Source organism: Mus caroli, unplaced genomic scaffold, assembly GCF_978045245.1.
Source record: "Mus caroli unplaced genomic scaffold, Mus_caroli_1 scaffold_17, whole genome shotgun sequence".
In the NCBI taxonomy this organism is placed as follows: domain Eukaryota; kingdom Metazoa; phylum Chordata; class Mammalia; order Rodentia; family Muridae; genus Mus; species Mus caroli.
In genome coordinates this window covers 78,567,637-78,580,917 of record NW_028227272.1, presented here as the reverse complement: position 1 = coordinate 78,580,917, position 13,281 = coordinate 78,567,637, and the positions used below count along the sequence as shown (strand labels likewise).

The window sequence follows — 13,281 nt, the reverse complement described above, 5'->3', positions numbered from 1 at the left end:
ATAGTTTTAACTAATTTGAAATGATAACTATATAACATGAAAATTGCGCAGCTTTTCTGAAGCTGAATATTCTCCTCTATAATATAAGAGAAACACCCTGTATCTCACATTTCTAATGCTAAGGTGACATTGAATGTGTTACTTAATCCATCCCCCATGATGTTTGAGAGTTTATATTTAAAAAAAAAACATAGCTTTTCTAGCCTTTATCGTTATTATTGTTCTTATTTATAAACAAAATGTTGTTACTTGTACTTTATACTTTATGTACAAGGAATAGAGAATATTTATGATTTTTGAAATTATATTTCTATGGTATTTCTTTGGTGTCATAAATTTTTATTTTGAAAATAGGAAAACATTTGAGTCAATTCTCATTGGACATTTATATGTGTTTTTATGATCTCAAAATTGAAACCATTCACTAACAAACATTTGTCACTAATCTTGACTACAAAAAAAAGTATTGAAAGCTTGAGTTTGACCAGTTAAAAAAATGAAATCACACAGAAGGACCAAAAGACTGTAACAGTAATAAAGAAAACACATGTAACAAAGACTTTCCACAGTTTTCTTTATTACAACAATGGAGAAGACACAGAAATACATAAAATAAAATGACATTCAATACACTATGGAAAACATGCACAGGATTATACATTGCACAGGATAATAAATGGGGGCATGTTAAGTAAGAGATGATACCAAAGACAATACATTTATAACATGTACATATTTTTAATAAAATAATTTGTGATGAAAACAAATGCCATTAAAATGATCAAATAGTTTCAAACATAAAAAATACAGATAGTCAATGTAAAGAAAGTTATGAGAGAAATATTCATAAATATGTCTGAGTTGTGGATGGTATTGAAGGCAGCTATTTTTAGTTTAGTTTTTTCAAAAGACTCAGGAGTTCACATTGCCCATTTAACACATACATAAAATAAAATTGAATCAAGTAATTTTTAAATGATGCTGTACATCAAAATTGTTCAGCTTCCATAACTTGTAACTTCATATGGTCTTTCATAAAGCAAAGCGATAAAAATAAAATTAATTCATATTAAATCTAAACAAATTAAGAAATTTTTAATGCCTAGATATTATAAAAATCAATGTTAGTTCATACTAAAAATGAAATGTAGGTTTACATGTATGAATGCAAGACTGAACTTCAAAATAGATAAAAATAAAAATCAAACTGCAGAAGATGTTATCATAGATTGAAATGCACCTAGAACTCTTCACACACACTTTAATTAAACATGTGCATTTTTACACAACTTAAATGTTGTTTTTCTATTTCCAGAAATTCTAATAAATTGATTTTATAAAATAATACACTTTATATCTATAGCATTTCCTAACAAATATTTTAGGGTTAGAAGTTAACAACTAGGAGTCAGAGGAGATTCAGTACATGATTATTAATTTTATCTAGTACATAATATTAAACAATGTAACAAATTTAAGTTCTATAAAATAAGGCAAGACATGAAAGCCATTATTGTTTCATCATGATACATATAAATTATCTTTAAAGTAAATATACCTTTTGTCATCTGTATGAACATAGAATACAATTTTAAAATATTGACTAAAGTATAATAATCTGAACTAGTCATTCTTGGTAAAAGTACAAAATGAAAATCTAGAAATATTTTACTTAGTTAAGGACTAAACGCTATATTAGCAGAATCTTCAGAATATGTAATTAGCTATATCTTTTTGATGACCTAATTCATATGGATATTGGCTTGCAATTTATATTGATTTCATAATCAATTCAAGAACTGTTATGTATTCAATTGCTTGACACAGGCAAATGTGGCTAATCTATTAAATGCATTGGCTCAATATTATATGATATATAACTACTGGAACAGGAATTAAATTTTATGTGTGATTAACAGAAAACCAGCTACAGGACATATACTCATTCCTCGACAGAAAAGAGAATGAATGTCAGGAAGGGTAGTGACTTTTTAAAAATGGTGGCATAATTATTAAGAATATGTGTTTGAAGATAGAAAGGATATTTAATTTGGAGATGTTGAGATTCTTAAAAGTCAGAGCAGTGTGCACCACAGGAATAAATCAGCATAAAATACCTAAAATCACACGTTATATAAGGTATTTACTTGTCTGGATGCCTATGGATATATTCTGTTGGTAAATGGCAGAAAATTATGCAAGAAAATAGCTACTGCTATCAATAACTTAGTTAGAACATTCACAATTTCTAATATTACAACAAAATGAACAATTTTGATTATTTGCATTTGAAGAACAACTTTGAAATTTATTTTTTCCTTAGTCTTAAGCCTTATTTTCTTTTTTTTTAATTTTTAATATATTTTATTACATATTTTCCTCAATTACATTTCCAATGCTATCCCAAAAGTCTTAAAAATAAGAGCAAAACACTACTTTCTTGCCTTGATATAATCTAATCATCTTGAATTGCCAAAGTCATTTTAATTTAAAAAATTTTTCCATTCTTATGGAAATTTTTCCATTCTTATTCTTCCACACATAATACTTAAGGTTTTATATATCCAGTTGTGTTTGTACTGATTTGGTTGTACATGAAAAACTTCTATATACTGTATGCCTTGGTGAATGAAAAGAATAGTCAGATCAAAACACAGAGGATCCAGTGAATGTTTTCTTTAATTGATTTGTATATAACTGAATCCTAATAAATGTGCAGTGTTAAATAAACAGTATTTGAATTAATGGATGGCAGTTATGCTGTTAACTCCCTTTACACGATTTGTATACTCATATATATCCTTTAACTTAAACAAAAAAGGTGTATGTTTTAAACATATTAGAAAATAAAATTTGTGACTACATTTGTTATATACTAGTATAACTAAAACTATTGTACATACATAGAAAACAAGTTGGAAATCTAAATCTAATGTTTAACATTTATTAAAATGTATCTAGCCAAACTGTTAGATGATTAGATAAATTAGGAAAATGAAAATAAGCAAAAATGGGGAAGCCATTAAGATTTTAAACAACTTCTTATTGGTTACTAGTTACATAGATGTATCCTCATAGTTTTTGAAAGAAGCTAAGGATGGATTTCATAAGAGAATCCTCAGTTATATAAATCCATACAAGTATAAACAGGAAGATTTTGAATAGTAGTTTGTCCGAGAAGACATTTTGTAGGGAAGAACCTACTGCTACCACACAGAGTGACCTAATAAATAATTATAAAACGTATAATTGGAAGGAGAGTCCCTTGAATCTAGGTGTTAGGTTTACTGAGCTAGGATTAAGAATGGGAAAGTGGAGACACTCTGAAATGACTAAAAAGATATCCTGACCTGACACATATCCATACAGATAACATGGGAAAGCATGCATAAGCAAATCCGCTAAGTTCCTTCACTGTTACACTGTTCAAAATCTACTGAAATATTTCAACACTATAAATTGTGATACAAAGACTGTTAACTACCTACATATAATAGTTAATAGTACACTCACCTTATTACACATATGCCTATACTTTCAACAATTGGAATTTATTTTTAAAACAAACAGGAAAAATATAGAGAAGAAACTAAGAAGTATATGGATTTTTTTTATGATTTCCTTCTCACAGGGCACATAAGCAATGACTGTTCCTAAGGGCACAAATGGATACAGAGAAGCAGCTTATGGTTTTACACAATAATATAACTTGGACAATAAAAGGAACAAGAGCCTTGCCATTTCCTTAAGTAAGTGTGTAATTTCGATGATCCTTTGGTAAAATACAGTTATTTTGTTATTTCCAAAATGATATATTTCTGTGTAACCTTGACACCAATGATTTTTGGTATCACTCTTGGTAATGTGCAGTTTGGGGGATATAAACTTAAAAAAAATCAATCAATGTAACTGACTAAGCACACATTTTCTGTGTTCCAAATGATTTGTGATTTCAAGTCAAGTTAAATAACGGATGACATTTTCATGGAAATATTTAGAGTCATGGATTATGGATGGGATTAAAGACGCTTAGAAGTGTTTTTTCTTGAATATGATCATTCTTAATATTTTCTACTCATCAGCAATGACCATATCATTTATTCAGGCAAATATCAAGAAATCTAATTCAAATCTAATTCATATATATATATATATATATATATATATATATATATATATATGAAAGCATGGGTCATGTTATATTGCAAAAATAAAAAAAAATCCCAAGATGTCAATTATGTTTCCATACTATAATAATTACAAATTTTTGTCGTTTGAGCAAGGAGGAAAGAGTTGTCTTTAAATAAATCATTTTGCAGGTTACATTGCAAATTATAAGATAAAAAAATAATTGAAAGCTAGATGTTTTAAATTATAAATTAAAATAAAGCTGGAAACTAATGCACATATAATCTCTTTGGACCTCACATAATCAATAATATGTTTGGGTATCCCCAAATAAGGGACAATGTTTCAGAGAACTGAATACTTGATTTTAGGGGTTGAATCTCAAAAGCTGTACTTTTTGTTTTTTTTTTATTTTTTGATTGAACAAGTAAATATGGTTATATTTGTCTATATGGTGTGGTTGTATGTGCATGCGTGTGAGTGTTGGTGTGTGTGTGTCTGTTGGTGCATGTGTGGTTTCTTAATTGGTTTAAATACTAACCATTATTTCATAGGATGTGATTCAAAACTAACAGCACATTCCTCTCATTAACAAATAACTGAAACTGGAAAAAGTTTCATACATACAATTCTTCCTGTATTTTTTCCAATTGAGTTTTTTGTTTGTTTGTTTGGTTGGTTGGTTTCAGTTTGGGTTTGTGTGTTTTGCTTTGCTTTGGTTTTGTTTTGTTTTGTTTTGTTTTGTTTTGTTTTGTTTTGTTTTGTTTTGTTTTGTTTTTATCTGAATACAGCAGCCTCTTGTTTCCCTCTCATTTTCACCTCCTTTAAAGTAATGCCTAAAATGGCCACTTTGTATTCTGATGCTTGCAAAAGAGAGGGACTGTCAGCAGTAGTGAAAATGAAATAGATACCTGGAACAGATTTAGATCTGCAACACTGGCCAAAGGTTCATATGAACGTACTGAACTTAGTAGCATTTAAATGTACTGAGATTAAGTTTACTTACTATCGATAATGGGAGAGGGGCATTTTCACTTAAGAAAATGTTAATTGGATGTTCAAAATGAAGGAATTTTGTTCCTTCAGAGAGTGTTTTTCTCAAACTACAGAAAGCAGAACAAGAAATAGATGTATCTGATATAATAGGGTATCAAGCTTATGGTTTATATAAATGTTAGGCACTATAAAATCTAGAAATGTTCACAAAACCAGAAGTTTTCTTTTAACAGTATTAAAGACTTGTTAGAAGTGATTCACAATTTTGTAAAACAAAAATTTACATGTTTTATACTTATGGATGGATGTTGAATGATATTTGCAGACTGAAATGAAAGCAAGACCCACAATAGAAATTAAATTCAATGTAACAAAGTCTACTTTGCAAAGTAATGAATTTGGAGTCAAACATATTGTTGCTGAAAAAGTATTTGTACGAAAAAACTTCTTGTGTAATTTCTTTCTGCATTGCTTTCTTCCAAATTACACAGATAAAATTAGAGAAAGTACTGAAATCAGGGGAAGGCGAATTGTGTAAACATAAATTGAACTGGACTGAAAATTTTGATTAAAATTTTTGATTAGCCTGTAGCTACTCTTTTATCTCTGATCAGAGAGTACCATAGAACATAGAACACTAAAACAAACAAGACAAACTCATGGTTAATACAAAAGTAAACCCGACAGCATTCAGGTGCCATGACTGGCCTCCATTTTCACCTTTATTCGCTTCACAGCAATTATCTGTATGATAAAATAGTTTTCGAACATAGAGCACAATAAAAAATAACAAAATAATAAAGTTGTAAATATGAAAGTAAAATAAAAGAAAAAGAAACAATAGTAGGAAAGAAAAAAGAGAAAAAATTAATGAAATTTTTACATACAGCTATTTACATTAACTTTGAAAATAATTACTCTGACAAACAACGATGATTAAAACATTATAGCAAATGTTTTTTTAAATAATTGCTTTATACAAAAAGTTTATGTGAGAACTAATATAAATAACATTTATGCCAGGGTATCCAGGCATTATTTTTGTCATATTAAGAAGAAAAGATTATGGTTGTATGTTAAACATAAAAAATGATAAGGAAGAAGTCATAGACAATCCCACTGTGAATTAAAACATTAATAGTACAACAGTACAATAAGCCTGTAATATTCCACAGTAATCTCTACCATAATTTATTATTACCCATATTACATAGCTATTAATAAAATTTGAAAAAAAACTACTATAAAATGCAAGTAAACATTTAGACACAGAAGAAGAGCAAAGTATAGGATGAATCAGTCAATTGTTTATTGCCAAACTATCTATACATGGCTGAATCACTTCACAGATTATTTTGAAAATTATGGTCATAACAATAATTTATAATTTTATGTTTCAAAAATTAATAATGTTGTAATGTAGCAACATTTTTACTATACTGAGAACTACAGAGAGCTAAATTCAAGTCCTATCTTGATAATTTGACCATGATATCATGATTTTTCTGAATTTATTTTTTGTATATTATAAAAGATAAAATGAATTCCTTAAAACTATTTTTATTCAATATTCAAGTGAATGATTTTTCTCATTTATTCATTTATAATTTAATAATTCATGTATAATTTATACATTATATTAAAATGGAGTTGGCTCCATAATATTGTAAATACATATAGTTCACTTTGTATGTTCTGTTTCCCCATATACAAAAAGACATATCTTCAAAATAAGCTATCCTTAATCAAAATAAAGTAATTATAATTTAAAAATCTATTTTTAAAGTCAGGTTCATAAACTAGAGAGAAATACAATGCTACCAAGATATATACAGAGAAAAAAAAAACTTCAAAAAATAAATTGTTTATAAAATTATATAAAGCACACTATCATAGAGTAATATGTTATTCACAGAATTGACATCTGTACTCTAGACAGAGGACCTTGTTTTGAATTATTATAAATGCATATGAGTTATGAGCTTTAGCAGTAAACTATCTGTATACCTACTTGGACATTCTATGATACTTAATATACAAAAATGTTAATTTTACATCTTCTCTGTCTTAAAGAAAAAAACTTAAGTTTATAATTTTTATATGCAAACTTTAAGATCTTGAATTTATCTTTTATTTAAAACTAGAGAAAAATAATGTGAATTGTGATTAAAATCTATGAAGATCATTTTTAAATACTATTGAAAAGAATAATTCTGTTGAATGTTACGTATTAAAATGCTTCCAATATTTTTATCATCACTACATTAACAGTTAACCTCAAGAGGGTAACTAAACAATTTTTAGTCTACAAAAGCATAACTTCCCATGAGGCTTAATAGGACTTATCAATCACTGGATTCAATTAGTAAAATTTTAAAACATTATGAAATTCTGGTATTATAATTTTCTTTTTAAATTTTTCCCCTTGGGTACATTGATTCTCTACTCATTGCTCAATATAGAGAGAATGAAATCGTCTCCTTCCTAAGCTAGTTTGGCCCTGTTGTGTCTACCCTATGGCTGAGTTCTTATTACAGCAGACCTGAAAGAGTCCAGCTTTCTTGACCTTAATTGACTTTCTCATGATTTCCACTTCCTTTACCCATATCAACAAGACAAGCTTCTTATAAACATTAACCTAGAGGGGAAGCAAGCCCTATCGTTGTGTATGACACTTTCAACCCGTTTGCTATTCGTCTCTTTCTGAATCACTTTGGCAAGGCTGCATGCAATGACAATCGTGCATTTTGGATCAATTTTTTTTTTCCACAGCATTTCAAACATCATTAGCATACTTCAGGACAAAATGCCTTATTCTAACTTTCAAGCCATCACTTTTATGTTTCTCAGTAGGGATTGGTTGTGATGCTAAGGTCCTGTTCCCCAGTTGGTTCTCGATTCACCAATAAAGATACCAGTGACCAAAGACTGAAGATGGGGCAGGACGAAGGGAGAATGGAGAGAGCTGGAGAAGAAGGAGGCAATAGCTATAGGATATACAGCCTAGCAGCCATGATAGTTTTTGATTGGAATGACCAATGGCCACTCTGTCCGATGCATGGAATATAATTAACGTAAGTATAATACAATTGTAGATGAGGTTGCTGATATTTCAAATTTACCAGAACAAATAAATTGATAAGTGGTACTATACTATCCAACCACTTTTATATAAGAAAATCAATCACTTCCTAAAGGCACGATTTAAGCACATATAAGTCAAGTAGACTTGCGATGAAACAGTCATTTAACTACTTAAAGGCAGCCTGTAAAATGTACAGTTCTTCCCTGCCCCCCTGCTAAGGAATACCTGGGGTGGCAAGGGAGATTTGAGAGTGCCCCGTGTTGTCTTTTTATCCATGAATCCAAGGAAATCTGGGTGGGAGCTGGTAGCGAGGCCCATTCCCTGAGTTTAAGGTGGGATAGCAAAAGCTAGATGCTACATTTCTCCAGTAACTCTACAAGACTTTAATATTATATGGTGGTGTTGTGTGCAAAATCCATGTGTGCTTCTTCCTGTATTACAATTTTTGGTACTTAGTTTTGGATTCTTTTTTTCAGTAATTAAAAAGAATCCCTTAAACACCACTTCTGGGCCTGTCATATTTCTAGAGCTGAAAAAAATCTCAAAGAACATCACAAACTCTTTAGGGAATTAAAACATTACTGTTGAGTGGGTTGATCTCTACCAAGCCACAAAATCTATTCAGCTGTTAATTCTCACAGCCTCATGATATAAACTTCCAAGCCATGTTTTCATCATTTGCCACATGAATATGTGACTAATAATTTGACATTACATGTTTCATGGATATTGAACTATATCATTCTCTAAACAGGATGATACAAGGAAGGAGCCTACAGTGCCAAATCCAGTCACACTGAGGGAGGGAACTCATGAAACCTTTCAACTAGAGTGGATTTGATAGACCACTCTAATTTGGAATCAACTCTCTGAATCACGTTGGCAATGCATGTTGTCTCATCACTTATAGTTGTATATTACTTAGTTATATGAACGCAAAGCAAATAATGACTACACCTGTTATGTGACACTAACTTTTTTGTAATTACCTTTAAGATCCTGAGAGTTAATGACAAAGTTTTTATAAGCCATTGAGACATAGCTCTACCCCTATGATTCTCCTGAGGCAAACATGTCCAAACTCTCTACAGAAGCACTCAGGATTTTTTTTTTCTAGTTGACAAGGAAACGAGAATGTTATTCATTGAACAATATAGTGTGATAAAAATCTCTGTTTCTATCCTCATAAATATTAGTTTTTTTATTGAGAAAGTTAAATAAATAAAAAATTTACGTTATTATCTTTCTATGATGATGTTGTAAGACAATATAAATTCATATAATTAATTCATTTTACATATTAAAGATCATATTTATTATTTTACATAAATCTTCATTTTTGTTTACAAACTACTAAAATTTTTGTTTGAAATTACACCAAATGGCTGGATACAATCAATCATAATTTAATTTGCCTATGTGAACCGATATGAGAATTCAGGAAGTTGGACATACTCTAGATTCCTTTGTCAGCTACGTTGACTTAGTTTGAGATCCTATTTAATTCACATTTAGGAGACATGCATGGAATATAATTAACGTAAGTATAATACAATTGTAGATGAGGTTGCTGATATTTCAAATTTACCAGAACAAATAAATTGATAAGTGGTACTATACTATCCAACCACTTTTATATAAGAAAATCAATCACTTCCTAAAGGCACGATTTAAGCACATATAAGTCAAGTAGACTTGCGATGAAACAGTCATTTAACTAATTAAAGGCAGCCTGTAAAATGTACAGCTCTTCCTGCCCCCTGCTAAGAATATAATGTGATATCATGGGAATACTTTTCAAATTAAAAAAATAAATAATATTAATAACTACCCATATTTGGAGGACCCTATCTTTGAAATTTTAAAAATATACAGCTTAAAATAATTGTGAATAAATATTAGTAATACTTGGTTACAAGTTCAATTAATTTTAAATGTTTTTACCTGTGTTATGTATTTTAATCAAAGATTAATGATATCAAACTTCATTCAACTTTAAAGGACCAGAATATTTAAAAAATGCCCCATTAGTGTATTCTTAAATTTACAAGTTAAATCATATAACCTAAATGATGTTTGATATTTTCTTACTTGGAAAATACTATGTCTTAATAACGGTAGGTGCTACAAGTGAAATGAGTCACATTTTTATGAATAAATATTTTTGTTCTCATCACATATATGCAATGAAATATGTTTAAAAATATATTTTACAAACCTTTATTCATAAATCAAATAATGATATTTATTATGAGGAAAGATTTTAATTTACAACTAACTGACAAAATTGAATATCATTTTGATTTGGCATATGCCCTGTCTTCATTGTACTGATAGAATGATTCTGAGAATAATTTTAACAACGGTATGTTATTAGCATGTTAATGTGCAGTGGAATATGGATTATACCTGCCATAGAGATCAATGATTGGTTTATATTTTTAAAAAAAGGTTAAGAGTTCCCTGGTTTATTTGACCCTGTTTGTAACTTCAGCTCTAGTTCTTAATCAAAGTGCATTTTAAGTTGTTTCTGCCTCAGTGATTTTGTTTTTAATATCAACTTCCATGGTCAGGCATGGCTGAGCTTGTCTTCAGCTTCACACAAACCAACCATAGCTGGAAAACAAACTCCCGAGTGGTTGGCAGAGAACTTGTCTTTGCAAACATTTCTTCTCATTTCACCAAATGGTCTCAGGGGCATTTTCATCTGTCCTCCTCCCCTTCATTCCTCCCCCTCTATTCATCATCTCCATTTCAATGATACTGCTAAAGATATAAAATCTTTTTCTTTTTAAATATTCAATATCTCCTACTGACAAGAACTGTCAAACTCCACTATCATATGCAACAGTAATCATGATTCGAACCTAAAACGGACATTTCAGTTTATCTATGTTAATTTTCATTATTTGTCAAATATATCAGAGGGTTTAAAAAGATGATGCAGTGCTAATTTTAAGAAAGGCTAACATCTTGCTTACCTTTAATAATGTTGGGCTTTGGAGGCATGCTGAACTCATATACAGTAGGCTCAGAATATCCCAGTCTGTTGGCGGCTGTGATTTGCACTTCATAGCCCATTGTCCACTGCAGATGCTCCAAGATAATGTGGTCTTTATTTCCCTGTACCTTCTTCTCTAGCCACTGATCTTCCTTGTCTTTCTGTGGAAGTAGAGAAAGGAGGTTTAGGTAAATAGTGCTATGAAAAGGTTCTACTTTAAATACAATTTATTGGAATGTTGTAAATACTTTTATTAGCTCGGTCTTATAAAAGGATATGTGTGAAACTTCTAATGTAATTAATTCAGCATCATTTCTAATATTTCTCTATAAACATTAACATACTATCCAAGAACTAATGATACTGCAAATTAATCAAGGAGTAGTATAAGTCAACTTATTGAATTTTACTCCTTATATTCAAACACGAACTAGGTTTACAGTCATTTTTCAACTGTCAAAAAATGGATAATTGAATAATTGCCAGAGACTATTACTAACATTTGTTGAATAGAACTATCTGTGAGGTCCATATAGGAAAGTATTTATAGATGTATACTTTAAGTAGTGTTTTACATGACTGTAATGAAATAATACACAAGGAAAATATAGAAAACACATTTTCAATGATGCTAAACAATGCTATGATTTTCCGTGAACAATGAAAAACCAAATAGCTCATTTTTGAACATTTTCTTCTTTATTTTCTCTCATTCTCTCTTTTCTCCCTATGTATCACTATCTTTATTTCTATCTCTACATCTATCTCTCTTCCTCTTCTTCCACTCCATCTCCTCCTTTGCATCAAGCACTGAAAATACAGGATAACCTCAACCTTGAAGGAATACTGTCTCAGTTACAAGAGCCTTGCAACTTTAGATATCTGTTTTAAAATGCACAGCTTAAGATCACCATGGCTGGTTTCCATCTTCAAAGTTACTATCTATATATTATTTTATTCTTTCTGTAAGAATCTTAGAGCGGTTGGTATTTAAATAGCTCCATATTTGAAAAGCCATCCAAGCTACTTTAATGAATAAAGCAAAATCTATTGCCCTGTTTATCTAAATTAAATTGTCTAATGGAAGATAATTATTGGATTCTGTTGTATTAATCACTTACATATAAAAGTCCCAGATACTATTAACAGCATAATTTGTGCTCTTTTAAAACTTTAAGAGCATATGCTTTGTTCGCAAGCCCGTCTACACAACCTGTGTGTATATGCACATGGTCATGTTGATGCAAGCTGACTTTGTAACTGCAGTGACAGCAGGTTGTGGGCCTCAAAATAAATGTGTTGGTTACTCAACACATGTCCTTGGCAAGGGTTGTTTGTAGTCATAAGACTGAAAGAAATTTCTAGCCCATGGGTCAGATTTTCCAACATTTAAGGTTATGTGTGGTTTCTACAAAGACAGAAGATGAATAAAGCTGAAGATATTTTTCATTTGCTTGTGTCTGTGGCCTGAGTCCAATGATCAGAGACACTCTATGAAATTCTGATCTGGGACCATATGTGACTATTATTTTGTTTTGAGGGAAGTCACATATGAAAATTTTAGATCATGCCTACTGATAGACTATTCTGGGGCAAAGATTATTCTCACAACTTGTTCTTGCGTGTATGATTCCAAAATGTACAAAAATATAAATTATGGGATATAGAGATTTGATGTAATTTTTCTAGTTTTCAAAAATGCTATTTCCTAAAATCAAACATTTGCTGTACTAGTGCCTGCTAAATCACCAACCATTGAACACTTAGTTGCTTGAAATCATAATGTAGTAAATTAAATCCCTATGTCATTTTATGCTGACAGTGTGAGGAAGCCAAGAGAGGGGTGGTGATTCTCCCATATAAATTAATTTATTTTCCATTCAACCTAAGACAAGGAGGTATTTTAATCCCCTAATTGCTACTCCATATGGAATGGAAAAAAAATTAAGGTGGGCGTTACCAAATACTCCCCTAGGCATGAGAATCTCATTTATGCATTTGTAGACTGCCTAATTTCTAGAACAAGTGTGTCCAGGGAATGATTTGAGATAACGAGTGGCAAAGTGTCCCT

At 30.3% G+C, this 13,281-nt stretch overlaps 1 protein-coding gene across 2 annotated transcripts in view; it reads right to left on the bottom strand.

The window, feature by feature from the left end:
* The window catches only part of Ncam2 (neural cell adhesion molecule 2), a 431,584-nt gene that overhangs the window by 27,307 nt on the left and 390,996 nt on the right, over nucleotides 1-13,281 (bottom strand). The window contains exons 15-16 of one of the 2 annotated variants that reach the window (XM_021184926.3): nucleotides 11,191-11,371; nucleotides 4,523-5,868 (exon numbers count right to left, since the gene is read on the bottom strand). In XM_021184926.3, the coding sequence (XP_021040585.1) occupies nucleotides 5,762-5,868; nucleotides 11,191-11,371 (288 nt within the window). In that variant the 3' untranslated portion in view covers nucleotides 4,523-5,761. Of the gene's footprint in view, nucleotides 1-4,522; nucleotides 5,869-11,190; nucleotides 11,372-13,281 lie in introns of those variants that run through there. The other variant, XM_021184925.2, reaches the window with a different exon arrangement.